The sequence below is a fragment of the Trichechus manatus genome, unplaced genomic scaffold (assembly GCF_000243295.1).
Source record: "Trichechus manatus latirostris isolate Lorelei unplaced genomic scaffold, TriManLat1.0 scaffold00054, whole genome shotgun sequence".
Taxonomy (NCBI): domain Eukaryota; kingdom Metazoa; phylum Chordata; class Mammalia; order Sirenia; family Trichechidae; genus Trichechus; species Trichechus manatus.
The window spans coordinates 503,963-522,240 of record NW_004443990.1 but is presented as its reverse complement, the minus strand read 5'-3'; the positions used below and the strand labels follow the sequence as shown (position 1 = coordinate 522,240).

Here is an 18,278-nt window from a genome sequence, read left to right as displayed (position 1 = left end):
GATACTACACACGCTAAAACTACACACGCATTATTATTCTGCATAATTTGTGAATTAAAGCTTATTCATTTACAGAGACAAAACAATATTTGCAAATGCTAGCACAGTGCTTCTCAAAGTGTGGTTCCTGGACAACCACCAGCAGCAGCAACATTGGCATCAGCTGGGAACTTGTTACAAGTGCAATTCTGAGGACCTACTCCAGACTTAACTGAATCAGAAACTTCAGGGTTGGGGAACCCCAGTAATCTGTTTTAACAAGTCCTGAAGTTTGAGAACCACTGTGCTAGAGGAATAAAACAGTAGTAACAAATTGCTAGAAATGCTAAAAAAAAAAAAAAAACCCTATAAACACTTCCTAAAAGTCAGGTGAAGATTACTTAAGCTAACTTATTTTTAAAACTAGAATCAAATATAAAAAAGTTTATCATTCAACAGGGAAAAACTAATGTCTAAATTGGCTATACAGATCTCCCTTGGAATATTAGGTTTCTTTAAAAATAGTAAAACAAAATGTCTCAGTTTTTAAAAAAGGATTCATTTCCAGAGGCCTTAAAGAAAATCAAATCATTTTAAAAGAAAAGAGAAAGGAACAAAGGAAGGAAAAAAGTTCAAACAGAGATTCACCACTCCGAAGAACACCAGTAAGTACAGCAGCAAAAAGGCTACTGCTTTCACATTTTACAGCAGTGAACTGTCAAGTCTAAAAATATAGGTAGATCCAAAAAAATAAAATTCCATCTTACCTAAAAACAGAAAATAATGGCTGTCTTCTTCACAAGAAAAATAAATAAGGCCCTCAGGTGCAGATTCTAGTTCACAGTCTGAATGAACTTAGATGACCACTCAAAAAAATAAGAGCCATGTGAAAGGAACAATCCTTTAATTTCATGGAAGAAGAAAAAGAAAGGGGAAACAAAGCACGGTCTCCAGGCTAACAAATGGCAGACTTCACCAAGGCCAACTTCAAAATTTTCTCCTCTAGCAAAGAAGAACATAAAGGCAGCTTTCCCCAAAGGGCTACAAAGATTGGAAGCAGCTCAGTGTTTACAGCTGAACAGCCTGTCCAGCAACCAGTAACTCTACTAAACAGTATTCCCAGCCACAAGCTAAGAACCACCAGAAAAGCGAGGTCATGTATGGAAAGTCACTCCAGAAGCTGCTCCACAGCCAGTCCCATTTCTATCAATTTTAGCCCTGAATTAAAGACAGGTGACAGTGGAACACTACCATTGTCACAGACTCCCTGTTCACTTCAGCTTACGCACCCTAAATCTTTCCATATTCTTTTGTGGAAGGCAAGTTTTTTGTTTTGTTTTGTTTTTTTAGGGGGGGCGGGTCATGGGGGCAGGCAACTTTTAACATAAAAGCCTACAGTTTAATATTTCAGCACATGAACATAAAATTTTTAACACAATGCAAACATGAAGAAGCATTATGTATAACTGACCTCTTACAATTCTTACTGTCTGAGCAGATATCCACCTCCAAAAAGAACTAAAGAAAGAAAGAGAAAGAGACTTGAAGTTTTCTTTTTTTAAGAAATCCAAATTTTATCAATTCCTGTTTTGCTCAGTATAGCACAAAATTAATAATACTCAAAGTAAAATTTTCTAGTCAAATCTGTTATTTAGCTTGAAGCATAAAGTTAAGTTATTATTATTTGTTCAATTCTGTAAAACAAAAGCATTACACAAAGACTATTATTCAGGAAAGCATTAAACAATAGCCCAGGCTTACCATTTCACAAGGTGCCTTTTCCAATTGTATACGTCAATGAATACATTTCATCACTGTGATTTCCAATATTTCATCAAAAAGAGCACAATGGGGAGAAGACAGCCACTAGGATTCTCTCCAACTCAGTCAGGCTCTGATTACATTTTCCAAGTGGTTATACCAGCAAAGGTTGGGAGCCAGAGAAAGGACAGAGCTCCCGTTATACTAAATACTAAGGAGTCTCTAGCTATTTTCCAAATCCTGGGTTTCCTTCTAAACCCAACGATGTTAACGTACCTAGGGTAGAAATTCTCAACATTGACTATGTATAAGCAGCACCTATGGAGCTTTTTAAAAATAAACAGATCTAAGCTCCACCCCAGATCTACTGTATCAGAATCACTTCTCGAGGACCAGGAATTTGAATTTTAATAAGTTCCACAGTTAACTGACACTGATACAAATCCAGGTTTGAGAATCACTGGTCTAAACGTGGAGATGAAAATAGAAGGAAAAGAACTTATTACATACATAGGGAAATCTAGAACTCCTAAGAGGTTACCCCCAAATGACAATGGACAGGATTGGGGACAGATGTATCCCGCAAGTATGTTAACTGGGGAATGAGGATTTATTTGGTCTGAGCCAGAACTGTTCCCTACAATTGTGGTGGGGGAGGGGGGCAAGAAGAGGAAGGGAAAAGTGATTTGAATCAAATAACCAAAGGTGCAGTTAAAACCTAGGACGTAGGCACAAACTCTGACTCTACCAAGTTAACAGCAGTGCAAACTTAAACAAGTCACTCAACATCTCTGAGCCCCTCCCATCTATAAAAAACAAAAACAGTAATATACATATATACCTATTGGGACTGTTGGGAGGACTGAGAGTATATGAAAGGGTTTTGTAAACTACAATGCACTAACACCAGTGTTTTTGAAACTATGGGTTACCACCCAGCAGTATGTTAGGAAATACATTTAGTGGGTTATAACCAACATTTTAAAAAATACAACAGAATGGAAAATATTTGCTAAGACTGCACCATACTTGATAAGGAAACCCTGGTGGCGTAGTGGTTAAGAGCTACAGCCCGTAACCAAAAGGTCAGCAGTTCGAATCCACCAGGTGCTCCTTGGTAACTATGGGGCATTTCTACTCTGCCCTATAGGGTCAATATAAGTCAGATGGCAACAGGTTTTTTTTTTATACTTTATAAGGGTAAATATTGTTCTGGAAATTTTTGTTATCAGTAGGATGACAGCTTTGCGGATAAGAATCAGCATAAAGCCTATTCCCAGAAGGTGGAGATCAATCATATCCCCGCTTTTCTGCTTCTCCATTTCTGAAACCAGCCAACCACAGGTCACTCTCCCTCTCTCTGTCCCTAGCCACCCAGGACTAAGTCAGACCTTACAAGTTAAGCAGACACTGTGCTGGGGTTCATTAATTTGCTGAACAACTCACAGAAGATATTATACTTACAATTACTGGTTTTATTATAGTAAAATGATATAAATCAGGATCATCAAAAGGAAGAGATGTATAGGCAAGGTATGCGAAGGTTCCCCACCCAGAGATGCCCTAACTCACAGAGGGCACACCACCCTCCCTTTGCCTATCAGGAAGCTCTCAGAGCCTTAGTGTTCGGGCTTTTATTGGCCAGTCCTAAATAATGAACCCTGGCTGTGTAATGGTTAAAAGCTATGGCTGCTAACCAAAAGGTCAGCCGTTAGAATCTACTAGGTGTTCCTTGGAAACCATATGGGACAGTTGGTCCTACTCTGTCCTATAGGGTCACTATGAGTTGGAATTGACTCAGGGCAACGGGTTTGAAGATTAGTTCACATCAGCCTCCCAGGTGAGTCTTTTCTAGTTGGACCAGCCCCCACTCACCAGCACAAATCCTCAGGTGTGGCCTGTAACTCCCAGTCCGAGGCACCACAATCACTCCAAGAGTTATTTTTCCATAGCCAAGAATAAATGCCACCTTACTTAGGGTAAAACTAGGTCCTTTACCCTACAATCAGTAATATATAGGTCATGATATAAATGACATCTTAGTGTAAGGTGTGGTTAAAAAAAAAAGTCAACAAACCCACAACTAATCCTCATTCTCCCACTCCCTCTCCACATTACTTCCTCACTAATGCACACAATGAGTTAAGTACCTAAATCAATGGTTCTTAAACTTTCTTAGATCAAGACACTGTTGGAAATCTGATAAAAACTATGGACTCTTTCCTGACAAAAACGCACCCTCACACAAAATTTTGTTTGCATACAAGTTTGTTTGTACATGAAGCCTTGCTGTGAAGCCTTGCCCCCTCCCTCTAGAAAGAAGACAAAGAATGATGTTGACATTTGGGGAATGCTCATACAGCTGTTGTCCTGTTCCCTGCAAAACAATGCCCAGAGTTCTCTTTCCCCAGATTTGGCTGTAGGATATTATGCTTATCGAAATAAAAATTATTTTCTTCATCATATTAAATTGTTGAAAATGTGAAAATCTCTTCAACATTTACATTTTTTTAATGTATAAAATATTCTTGAACTTTTATTTAGGAATCCTTGCATATGAAAACTCCCAAACTATACCCTATATTCCTGAAAATGGGGTAAAGCTGATTACAGCTAATGTACTTATTTAAGAGTCAGCCTTCAATTCATTCAGAGATATTTCTCTAAATAAGTAGAACAGATTTTACCAAACTTAGTTAAGATGTTCTCCTTGAACTCAAATGACACTGGGTTTTCCAAATAATTATAATAAAGAAGCAGTAATTAATTCTTGTAGCCACTAATAGAAGTACCCAAGCTATGTGAGCAGCCACATGAGATACAACTGGTCTCTATTCGCCTGGAGAAACAGGGAAAGAAGGAGACCCAGTAATGGAAGAAGGAAATGGCCTATAGGTCTAATGGACTGCAGACTCCATGAACTGTCTCCTGCTCCATGAGAACAGAAGAAATGGATGATGCCTGACTACCATTACTGAACATTTTCATCAAGAACCCAATAGCTGGATCCTGATCAAAAGAAGGAAAAACGTGGAAGAGAATTTCAAATTTCCATGGAAACCACACTTACTGGATCCATTGAAACCAGGTGAACTTTCAAATCTATTACCTGGAAACAATTTTAAACCTTCAACCAAAACTATTCCATTAAGTCATTTTTAAAGTAAACAACAATTTAGCTCAATTAAGAAAGCTTGCCTTGAGCACTGTACTCTTTTAAAGAATTATCTATATGAGACCAATTGACAACAGTAACCTTAAAGCACAGGTGAGAACTTTAAAGGGCAGAGTCTAACTTAATGGTGCTGAAACATTATGGATAGAGATAGTAAGAATGGTGACACGTTGTGAAGTATGTAACCTTTGTCATGGAACTGCACATGTAAAAACTGTTGAACAGGTATGTTTTGGTGCGCATATTTTCACCAAAAAAACAAAAACTATTCAAGCTAACACAACACGTTCTTACTCTTTTAAGCCATAATTAGTTCATTTAAATTTTTTCAAAAAGAATAACTGAATTTGCTCTTCTCCTTTTTATCATTTTATTGATGAAATTTTAAATGGATTTTGGTACTAATTCAGTGACCCGTAAGTAGATTGCAGAATTTTCTTAAATCAATTTTATTTCCTACAAGTTTTAAATTTTAAAAATAAGGAGCAGTTGTGTCCCAGATAGATTGATACTGTGTATTCAAAGAATAGATCTGGTCACTGGCCAAGTGGGTATGGCACTAAATAAACAGACAATTATAGGAGTATAATAATTGCTAGACATGGAAACACAAAAGAAAAGTACTTAATCCAGACTTGGAGGTGGTAATGATGAGGAATAGAGTCAAGGAAGACTTCTGGAGTGGGAAGATATTACCAGCAAAGAACCGGAGAGATATGCAAGGAGAGAGAGGAAGGAGCATTTCATGTAGAAGGGACATCTAAATAAAGATCCAGATGGTGGAATATGATGAGTTATGAGAAATACTAGATCTGAATGGTTGCAACAGGGTCAAGGTTATTTCCTTCAAGTGCCAGCTCAAGACTTTTTGTTTTTTCATAAAACAGAAAAGTATGTGTCTTAGTTATCTAGAGTTGCTATAACAGAAATACCACAAGTGGATGGCTTCAACAAACAGAAGTTTATTCTCTCACAGTCTAGTAGGCTAGAAGTCCAAATTCAGGGCATCAGCTCCAGGGGAAGGCTTTCTCTGTCAGCTCTGGAGGAAGGTCCTTGTCATCAATCTTCTCTGGTCAAGGAGCTTCTTAGTGCAGGGACCCCAGGTCCAAAGGACATGCTATTCTCCTGGCTCTTGTTTCTTGGGTGGTGAGGTCCCCCGTCTCTCTGTTCCCTCCTCTCTTTTATATCTCAAAAAAGGTTGACTTAAAACACAAACTAATCTTGCAGATTGAGTCCTGCCTCATTAACATAACTGCCGCTAATCCCATCTCATTAACGTCATAGAGGTAGGATTTATAACACATAGGAAAATCCTATCAGATGACAAAATGGTGGACAATCACACAATACTGGGAATCATCGACTAGCCAAGTTGATACACAAATTTTTTTTTGGGGGGGAAACAATTCCATCCATAACAGTATGTATTTAAGGTAACAGTGGTCAAAGAAGCCCACAGTGTAACTGTTCTATTTCCTATTTCTCAGTCCAAGAATATACAATATTTTTTAAGGATGAAGCTAGTGCAAGCTTTTCCATCTTTCAAGAAATGTCAAACTTCTGGGTTAAGATGGTGAGTTGAACACATATACATTTTCACGCCCTCTTGAAACCTCACTAAAACAAAAGTAAAGGGATTTTTTAAAGGTATAAACCCCAAAAAGCCACACCAAAAACAAAAAAGTGAGAGGAGGCAACAGGAAGATAATTTTCTTAGAAAGCAAATGGAAGAGTGATAAATGACTTGGCAAACTCAAGAAAACTGAATCATAAGCTGACTGTAATAAACTTAGAATCAACATAATTTATATAAAAGAATCTCGAAAATGTTCAGGAACTGGAGATGAAAAAGCTAAAATAAGGATTGGCTGAAATTCTGTTTCAGCAGCTTCAGCTCCTGAGACTTTTTTCCCAAGTAGTGAAATCAGGTGCTTGCTTCTCTACCACCCTGGTGAAACACTGAAGGTTTATTCTCTGGAGCAGGTTAAACAAAGGGTCTCTAGACTGGGGGATACCAGCAACAGTAAAGGGAAGGAGTATGGGGAGATTAAATAAACACACTGAATGAGACTTCTCCAGTCGTCTCTACCCTCCAGGAGGGAGACTAGAGGATACTTCTTTGCAAAATCTGACCAGTCCAAGGGGAAAACAACCTCAAGTTAATAATATTGGAGTTTCCTAATAAAGTTGCCCAATCAGACCACCCCACAGTGAAATTAATAATCAACAAGCCCGACTCACATTCTCATAACCTCTAATCAGCTTTTCAATTGCCCCTCTTAAATGTAAGCAGACAATTAAAGATTACCAGATGTCTGAGAAAAAGCTCCAACATGAAAGAGACAAAAACAAATAGCCACCTACAGAAAAAATTGCAACTTAAGGAAAGAGAGCGTACAGAACAAGAAGACATTAAAAATTGGCAAGGGTCGGGTAGTGTGTCTTGTGCACCTCATCTCTGGGGTGTTTTTCCCAAAAACTCATAATCCCAGTCTAATCATGAAAAATCACCAGATAAATTTGAATTGAGGTTAATTTACAAAATATCTAGCAAGTACTCCTCGAAACTGTCAAGCTCTTCTAAAAAAAAAAGGAAAGACTAAGAAACTATCACAGATCAGGAGAGACTAGAAGGCATCACCACTAACGCAATGTAGTATCCTGGATTAAATCCTGGAATAGAAAAAAATATATCAGTAAAAAAGAAGCTGGCAAAATCCAAATAAAGTTTGTAGTTTAGTTAACAGTATTGTACCAATGTTACTTTTGACAAAGGTACTGCGGCTATATAAGATATTAACATCAGGGATAGCCTGGTGAAGGGTATATGGGCACTCGCTGTACTATCTCTGCAACCTTTCTGTAAGTCTAAAATTACCTCAAAAGATTTTTTTCTTGTTAAAGAACTATCATTATTATCCTAAAAAGGCTAAGAGAAGACATTACATACCTGAAACATAAAAAGGATATTTCTTTTAAAAAATATTTAAAGAACAAGAAAGAGTTCTGAGAAGTTAAAAATATGATCATAGCAATGAAAAAACTCAATTCAAGAGTTGGGAGATAAAGTTAAGAAAATCATTCACAAATCAGAATAAAAAGATATATATAAACAACAGGAGAGAAAATTAGAAACCTGTTCAGAAGGTCCAATATATGAGTAATAGAAGCTGCCAAATATGAGAACAGAACAAAACAGAAGGCAAGAAATAATTAATGTAATAATTTAATAAAACTTCCCAGGACAAAAGCGCATGACCACCAAATTAAAAAGGCCCACCAAGTGCCCGTGACAATGAATAAAATCGGCCCACACCAAAGCACATCACTGAAATTTCAGGAACTGAAGACACAGACAGGATTCTATAAGCTTCCAGAGAGAAGAAAAACCAGGTCACATACAAATGATCAAGAATTGGAATGTCTTTTAGGCAGGAGGGGACAGGAAAGCTGGTAATAGGGAACCCAAGGTTGAGAAGGGACAGTGTTGACATGTCGTGAGGTTGTTAGTCATTATCATAAAACAGTATGTGTACTAACTGTTTAATGAGAAAATATTTGTTCTGTAAACCTTCATCTAAAGTGCAATTTAAAAAAAAAAAAGCACAGTCAAGAAAAAAAAAAAAGGAATGCCTTTTAGACTCATCAAAGGCAATGAAAAAAATGCCTTCAAAATTCTGAAAGAAAATTCTTTTCAACCTGGAATTATAGATCTAATCAACTGTTTATCAGCTGTGAGGATAGAATAAAGATATTTTCAGGCAGCAAGATTTCAAAATATCTTGCTCAGAAACTACTGGTTTACACAAGAAATTAAGGATGGAATAAAGAAATTCATAGAATCAAACGAGAATGAAAACACATTCTACCAGAACCTTTGGGACACAGCAAAAGCCGCGCTCAGAGGTCAGCTTATAGCAATAAATGCACACATCCAAAAGGAAGAAAGGGTCATAATCAAAACATTAACCCTACAACTGGAACAAGCAGAAACAGAGCAGCAAAAGAAGCCCAAAGGCACCAGAAGGAAGGAAATAATAAGAATTAGAGCAGAATTAAATGAAATAGAGAACAGAAAAACACTTGAAAGACTTAACAAGTCCAAAAGCTGGTTCTTTGAAAAGATCAACAAAATTGATAAACCACTGGCCAAACTGACAAAAGAAAAACAGGAGAGAATGATTTCAAAAAACTCACTGTCGTCAGGTGGATTCCGACTCATTAGAATGAAGAAATTAGAAAATGTATTTCATATTACAAACACCAATTCAATAATTCATACAGGCAAGGATCATAAGTGAATGTTAAAATCACTGGACAAACAGTTATTGGAGAACAAGATATTCTTGTGGTATTGAAAAAAAATCACCTCACAGATTATATATTAATTACAAAGGAAAAAAGTTACCTTTACGATGGAGATATCTAACAGGTAACATTTTAACCAAGTGATAAACATCACCAATATTAGGTCAAACTGGCATTATATGCCTTCTAATGTGATGCTATTAGAAGTGCATGACGTATGTAGGATTTTCTTTTTAATTTTAAGTTAACATTTATTCAGTATTTTCTGTGCCAAGCGTAATGACAAATATTTTATATATGTTACCTTACTCAAGTCACTCACCTTACTCAAGTCACTCAACAAGTCTATGAGATGGATCTTTCAATGCATGTAGTATTTTTGACAAAAATGGTTAATTTGAATCTTATCATGATTAGACAAATCCAGATTGTAGGACATTTTACAAGACAACTGGCCTGGACTTCTCAAAAATGTCAATGAAAGGTAAATGCCATGAAAGACAAAAAATGGTTAGGGTGATTGTTTGAGATTAAGGAGTCCTTGAGTGACGCAAACATTAACGCACTCCGGAGTCCACTGAGAGGTGCCTCGGAAGAAAGGCCTGGTGATCTACTTCTGAAAAATCAGCCACTGAAAACCCTATGGAGGAACTCTGCGGATTCTGGGAAGATGGCAGCATAAACAGCATCATTTCGACCCTCTCCCACAAATACAACAAGGAAATGGTGCTCAGCTTTGAGAGACTCTGAATCAGGGAGCAGAGGAAAGCAGCGGGCAACTGCAAACAGGCAAGAATCAATGAATCAGCAAGTTGCATATTCTAGGAAAATCACTTCTCCTGCCGTCCCAGCCCATCCCCCCAGCCACATGGGCCTCCGGCTGCTGTGAACTGGTGAAGTGGCCCCAGAAAAGGAGCCTGTTACCCTAACCACCACAGCACCTGTCTGGACAAAGAGACAGAACCCCAAGCTTCTGCCCTAAAATCAACAAGGCAGACCTCCCCAAAGGACTGTTTGCAGTGTGCCGGCAGCTCCCCTACCCAGACACTGTAGGCTGCAAGCCTACTGTGAATTGCTAACAGAAGGCCAGTGCAGTGGAGTCTGCTACCACAGTCAACACTCTACCTGCCTCCCTGTGTACCACACAGCTTAGGCCTCTGAAACCATCAGGACAGACCTCCTGGGGAATCAGCTCAAGTCTGTTTGCTCCTTTTCAGTCGGTGCTGAGGACTGCTGACTGAGGCTGCTGTGTGCTAGGAAGCAGGAGTCTTGAGTGGAGGCTACACTCACAGCCAATAATCTACCCGGTGGACTCCGAGAGCAACAAGGCAGACCTCCACTGGGATCTGACCAGAGCGTGAGACCCCCTCCGCTACTTGGTAACTTTTGGTTATCAGGCTGTTACAAACTGCTACAGAAGGCCCCTGAAGTGGAGTCTACTCCCATAGTCAGCACTCTACCTGCCTTCCTGTGTACCCCACAGCTAAGGCCTCTGAAACCAACAGGAAAGACCTCCCTGGGGATCAGTTTGGGTCCGTCTACTCCCCCTTCCAGTTGGCACTGAGGACTGCTGACTGAGGCTGCTGTGTGCTAGAAAGCAGGTAATGTTAGTGGAGGCTACACCCACAGCCAACATACTACTGGGGGTTCTGATAGCAACAAGACAGACCTCTCTGGGGGTCCATTTGGAATATGACAACTCCTTCTCCACCCAGTAACTGCAGGCTGCTGGACTGATATGAACTCTTACAGAAAGTTCCCTACAATGGAGTCAGGAGGTAGGTCACCTAAGAGGAGACCACTCCTCTAACCACTACAGAGTCACTGGGGCTCTGAAACCAACAACACAAATCTCTCAGAAGACATTCAGGGGAGTGCCAGCCCCTCCTCCTCCTGAAACAGAGGAAAGTCTGCCTGTGCTTCCCCTGAATGCCAGTTCAGATATAAGCAGCTCCCACAGAGCAGGGAAGAAAGCCTCAGGCAAAACCGGAAGGCAATACCCAGCCCCAAAGATGGCTCTCTGGGTGTGGTGGGTTTTCTGACTAAAAACGTGGTTGCAGAAACAGAGGAGGAAAAAAGAGTAATAACCAGAGAGAGGACCGAGAACCCTGGTGGATAGATTTATCAGTACATGATCTCTCGCCTGAGTGGTGGTGTCCTCTGGTGGACAGACTGATCACAGTGTGTTCTCTAGTATGTTTGGGAGAGACTGAAAGTTGAAAACCAGATCTGGAACTTTTGAATCCTAATTAAACCAAAGAGGAAGAAGGAGCTATCACAGAGATGGAGAAGAAATGGTAAATAAAGACCATAGGCTCTGCCCACCTGTCTTAGGCTGTGTTCTCCAGAGAAGCAAAACCAGTAAAGTGTGTATATATATATATACGCCACCAGGTGTCTGTCGGTTTGTCGTATTCTGATGGCTTGTGTGTTGCTGTGATACTGGAAGCTTTGCCACCAGTATTTCAAATGTCAGCAGGGTCACCTTGGTGTACAGGTTTCAGTGGAGCTTCCAGACTAAAACAGACTAGAAAGAAGGGCCTGGCAGTCTACATCTGAAAAAACCGGCCAATGAAAACCTTACCAATAGTGGTGGAACACTGTCTGATATAGTGTCAGAAGATGAGCCCTTCAGATTGGAAGGCACTCAAAATACGACTGAGGAAGAGCTGCCTCCTCAAAGTAGAGTAGACCTTAATGACGTAGATCAAATCAAGCTTTTTGGACCTTCATTTGCTGACGTGGCATGACTTAAAATCAGAAGAAGCTGCTGCAAACATCCATTAATAATGGGAATATGGAATGTACCTAGTACAAGAACATGGAATGTACCAACTATGAATTTAGAAAAATTGGAAATCATCAAAAACAAAATGGAACACATAAAGATCTATATCCTAGGCATTAGTTAGCTGAAATGGACTGGTATTGGCCATTCTGAATCAGACAATCATACGATCTACTATGCCAGGAATGACAACTTGAAGAGGAATGGTGTCACATTCATCGTCAAAAAGAACATTTCAAGATCTGTCCTGAAATACAGTGCTGTCAGTGATAGGATAATATCCATACGCCTACAAGAAGACTAGTTAATATGACTATTATTCAAGCGTGCACACCAAACACTAAGGCCAAAGATGAAGACTCTGAAGATTTTTATCAACTTCTGCAGTTTGAAATTAATCAAACATGCAATCAAGATGCATTGATAATTACTGGTGACCGGAATGCAAAAGTTGGAAACAAAGAAGGACTGGTAGTTAGAAAATACAGCCTTGGTGATAGAAAATGATGCTGAAGATTGCGTGACAGAATTTCTCTGTCGGCTCTGGAGAAAGGTCCTTCTCATCAATCTTCCCCTGGACTAGGAGCTTCTCTGTGCAGGAACCCCAGGTCCAAAGGACATGCTCTGCTCCCGGCACTGCTTTCTTGGTGGTATGAGGTCCCCAACTCTCTGCTTGTTTCCCTTTCATCTCTTGTAAGATAAAAGGTGGTGCAGGCCACACCCCAGGAAAACTCCCTTTACACTGGATCAGGGATGTGACCTTAATAAGGGTGTTACAATCCCACCCAAATCCTCTTTAACATAAAATTACAATCACAAAATGGATACAATACTGGGAATCAATCAACCTACTGGTTGGACTCAGAGAGCAAAAAGGCAGACCTCCATTGGAATCTGACCAGAGTGTGAGACCCCGTTGTGATTACAATCACAAAATTACAATCACAAAATGGGTACAATACTGGGAATCATGGCCCAGCCAAATTGATACACACATTTTTGGGGAGACAAAATTCAATCCATGACAGACCTGGAGACAGAAAACCAAAAGGGAAGAATAAGCTCGGCATTTCTCAAACTGAAGAAAAAATTCAAGCCCTCAGTTGCACTATTGAAGGGTTCTATGGGAAAATTATTAAACGACACAGGAACATCAAAAGAAGATGGAAGCAATATACTCATTGCTGACGTGAGATGGATCATGGCTGAAAGCTGAGAATACCAGAAAGATGTTTACCTGTGTTTTATTGACTATGCAAAGGTATTTAACGGTGTGGATCATAACAAATTATGGACAACACTGCGAAGAATGGAATCCGAGAACACTTAATTGTGCTCATGTGGAACCTGTACTTAGACCAAGTGGCAGTGGTTTAAAGTCAAGAAAGGTGTGCATTAGGCTTGTATCCTTTCACCATACTTATTCAATCTGTATGCCGGGTAAGTAATTCAAGAAGCTGGACTATATGAAGGAGAACGCGGCATCAATTTGGAGGAAGACTCGTTAACAACCTGTGATGTGCAGATGACACAACCGTGCTTGCTGAAAGTGAAGAGGACTTGAAGCACTTACTGACGAAGATCAAAGACCACAGCCTTCAGTATGGAGTACACCTCAAGACAAAGAAAACAAAAATCTTTACAACTGGATCAATAAGCAACATCATAATAAAGGAAGAAAATATTAAAGTTGTCAAAGATTTCACTCTACTTGGATCCACAACCAATGTCCATGGAAGCAGCAGTCAAGAAATCAAATGACACACTGCTTTGGGCAAATCGCTGCAAAAGACCTCTTTAAAGTGTTAAAAAGCAAAGATGGCACTATGAGGACTAACATGCGCCTGACCCAAGCCATGGTGTTTTTGATCGCCTCATACACGTGCAAAAGCTGGACAGTGAATAAAGAAGACGGAAGAAGAATTGATGCCTTTGAATTGTGGTGTTGGCGGAGAATACTGAACGTACCATGGACTGCCAGAAGAACGAACAAACCTGTCTTATAAGAAGTACAGCCAGAATGCTCATTAGAAGCAAGGATGGCAAGACTTCGTTTCACATACTTTGAACATGTTATCAGGAGAGACCAGTCCCTGAAGAAGGACATCATGCTTGGTACAGCAGAGGGTCAGTGAAAAAAAGGAAGGCCCTCAAGAAGATGGACTGACACGGTGGCTACAACAATGGGCTCAAGCATAACAATGATTGGGAGGATGGCACAGGACCAGGCAGTGTTTTGTTCTGTTGTACATAATAAGGTCGCTATGAATTGGAACTGACTCAATGGCACCTAACAACAATCTATACGTATATATATAGAGAGAGGGATTTATCTCAAGGAAATGACTCACCTGATTGCAGGGTCTGGCAAGTCCCAAGTCTGAGGGTCAGGCATCAGGCCAGAGGATTCTAACTCACGTAGCTACCAGGATGACAAACCCAAGGTCAGCAGGTCAGACGGCAGGCCACTGGCTCACAGGCTGTGAGGGCTTACAAATCCCAAGATCAGCAGATAAGCTGTTAGCTCAAGTCTCAAGAACCAGAGGTAAGATGATGATGAGCCAGATGCAGGATCCAGAGTGAGCAAAAGCCAACGAGCTTTGCCAAAATGTCCATATATATTGGATGAAGGCCACACCCCCTCATAAGAGATCTCATTATGGAGGTGGTTACATTATATCATATCTTATCATGTAGGTGATTACATTTTAGTAGAGCAATCAGTCCAGTGTCTGCCAAATTACAACATTACATAACCGCCAAACCACTGAGAATCATGACCCAGCCAAGCTGACACATAACCTAAACCATCACACCACCTATGAGTTTTTTGCAGAAAGTAGTATGGACAAAAACACCAAATACTAGGGAAAACTGAGAAAGTTTACATCCTCAAAAATTCCAATGCCTCAACAAAAAAATCACAAGACACACAAAGATCAGAGAAATACTGGTGCATTCAAATGAACATGACAAAGGGAGTGAAAGCGCATCTAGAAATGACCAAATAATGGAATATAATACAACATTAAACATAATTAAAGAGCTAAGGGAAAACACAGGCAAAGAGCTAAAAGAAATAAGGAAAACAATGCATGAACAAAATGAGGATCTAAAAAAAGATACTGTAACTAAAAGGAACAATCACTGAAATGAGAAATATAATAGGACTTACCAACAGATTTAATCAGGCAAAAGAAAGAATTAGCGAATTAGAGGATAAGATAGGTAAAATTACAAACACTGAAGAGCAACAAGAACGGAGACACAAGAAGACTGAGCACAGTTTAACAGAATTATGGGACAAGAGCCCTAATATATGCATCATGGGAATTCCAGAAGGAGATGAGAGAGAGAAAGAATTTTTGAAGAAATAGTGACCAAAAATTTCCCCAATCTAACAAAGGAGTTGAATCTACAAATCCAAGAAGTTCAAAGAACCCCAAGCAGGATACCCAAAAAGATCTACACCAAAACACCTATACTTAGGCTAAGATTAAGTGCTCATTTCTCCTCAGAAACACTGGGAGGTCAGAAGGCAATGGAATGATATATTTAAAGTGCTGAAAAGAAAAAAAAACTGTCAACCAAGAATAGTATACCCAGCAAAACTATCCTTCAAAAATGAGGGTGAAATTAAAACATTCCTAAACAAACAGAAGCTGAGAGAGTTCATATTCACCAGACAAGCCCTACAAAAAGTACTAACGGGAGTTCTGTAAATAGAAGGGAGAAAACACTAGAGAGTAATTCAAAGCTATTCATAAAAAATAAAGGTCCCTAATGCCTTAGTTATCTAGTGCTGCTGTAACAGAAATACTACAAGTGGATGGCTTTAACAAACAGAAAATTATTCTCTCACAGGTTAGGAGGCTAGAAGTCTGAATTCAGGATGCCAACTCTTGGGGAAGGCTATCTCTATCAGCTCTGAGGGAAGGTTCTTGTCTCCTTTCAACATCTGTGGGCACAGCGTTCCTTGCAGATCTCCATGTGTCTTGGCATCAGTCTTCCCCTGGGTCTAGGAGGTCCTCAGTGCAGAGACCCCAGGTCCAAAGAACATATTCTGCTCCCAGCTCTTCTTTCTTGGTGGTAGTGAGGTCCCTCCTCTCTGTTCTCTTCTCTCTCCTTTTATCTCTCGTAAGATAAAAGGTGTGACTCAAAGTAAGGGTGTGTTTTAAGTAAGGGTGTGACTTCAGTAGGGATGTGACTTGAGTTGCATCTTCTTGTAAGGCTGTGACTCAAGATACACCCCACACACATCCTGCCTCATTAACAGATAGAGGTTAGGATTACAACACATCACAAAATAGAGAACAATTACATCAGACCTCAAAATGGAGGACAACCACACAATACCGGGAATCATGGCCTAGCCAAGTAGACACATACCTATGGGGGACAGAAGTAAATCCATGACACCTAATAAAGGGAAATGCATGGACAAGTATAAGGGCTAGTAATAAGGTATTCATGCTTGATAGTTCTAAACGTTTTGTCCTTCACGTTTTGTAATAACAAATATATAAAAAGCAAAGATAAAATTATGTTACAGGGCACAAGAAATATAAATTAGTGATAACAACAAAGGGGGGAGATGGTATAGATACAGAAATTCTTGTATGTTACTGAAATTAAGTTGGTACCAACTTACCCTACAGTGTTATAAATACAAGCTGTTAAAGGTAATATTCATGGTAATCACTAAGAAAATACATAAAAAACATACACACAAGGAAACAAGAAGGGAACCAAAAAGGCTCACTACAGTAAATGAACAAAACAAAAAGCAAGCAGTAGTAAAGGGCAAAAACAAAGAAGGCTTAAGACACACAAAACACAAATTACAAAATGGCAGAAGTAAGTCACTTCTTATCAGTAATTACACTGAATATAAATGGACTAAATGCTCCAATCAAAAGGCAGAGAGTGGCAGAATGGATAAAATACATGATCCAACTATATGCTGTTTACTAGAGACACACCTTAAATCCGAGGACACAAATAGGTTAAAAGTGAAAGGATGGAAAAAAATATTCCATGTAAATAATATCCAAGAGAGAGCTGGAGTGGCAATCTTCACATCAGACAAAGTAGACTTTAAGACAAAATCTGTTAGAAGAGGTAAAAATGGACATTATATAGTGATGAAAGAGTCAATTAATCAAGATTTAATAATCAAAAATATTTATGTACCCAACATCAGTGCATCTAAATATATAAAGCAAACACTGATAGAATTGAAGGCAGAAATTGTACTAAAATAATAGTGGAGCCCTGGTGGCACAGTGTTTAACAGCCAGGCCGCTAACCAAAAAGTCGGCAGTTCGAATCCACCAGCTGCTCCCTAGAAACCCTATGGGGCAGTTCTACTCTGTCCTATAGGGTCACTATGAGTCAGAATCAACTCAGTGGCACACAACAAACAACAACAACAAACAATAATAGTTGGAGACTTCAATACACCACTTTCAATATTGAACAGAACATCCAGAACAAAGATTAACAAGGCAACAGGGGACCTGATTAATACTATAAACCAACTAGACATAACAGACATATATAGAACACTCCACCCCAAGACAGCACAAAATATACATTCTACTCCAGTGCACATAGATCATTCTCCAGGACAGACAACATTTTAGATCACAAACCAAGTCTTGATAAATTTAAAGTCTGAAATTATAAAAAGTATTTTCTCTTACCACAACGGAGTGAAGCTAGAAATCAATAATAGAAAAAAAAAATTGGAAAATGCACGAACATATGGAAATTCAACAACACACACTATTAAACTACCAATGGGTCAAAAATCAAAAGAGAAATCACAAATTTCTTAGCGTCTAATGAAAATGAAAGCATAACATACCAAAACTTATGGGATGCAGCGAAAGCAGTACTCAGAGGGAAACTTACAGCAATAAATGCCTACACACAAAAAAGAAGAAAAATCTCAAATCATCAGCCTAACTCGACAACTCCAGGAACTAGAAAGTGAAGAACAAACTAAGCCTAAATCTACCAGAAGAAAGGAAATCACAAAGGTGAGAGAATAAATAAATAAAGTCAAAAACAAACAATAGATAGAATCAATGAAATCAGAAGCTGGTTCTTTGAAAAGATCAATGAAAGTAATAAACCTTTAGTTAAACTGACAAAGAAAAAAAGAGAAAGGATGCAAATAACCAAAACAAGAAATCAAAGGGGGGACATTACCACAGACCTGATAGAACAAAGAGAATTATGACAGAGTATTATGAACAACTA

At 39.1% G+C, this 18,278-nt stretch overlaps 1 protein-coding gene across 4 annotated transcripts in view; it reads right to left on the bottom strand.

Annotated features, from left to right (window-relative positions):
* ACACA (acetyl-CoA carboxylase alpha) overlaps positions 1-18,278 on the bottom strand; it is a 302,953-nt gene that overhangs the window by 221,762 nt on the left and 62,913 nt on the right. For 2 of the 4 annotated variants that reach the window (XM_023732669.1, XM_023732667.1), the window contains one exon: positions 1,451-1,497. The exons of the other annotated variants lie outside the window; for them this stretch is intronic. In XM_023732669.1, coding sequence (XP_023588437.1) covers positions 1,451-1,497 — 47 coding nt within the window. The remainder of the gene's footprint in view (positions 1-1,450; positions 1,498-18,278) is intronic. 4 annotated transcript variants of the gene reach the window in all.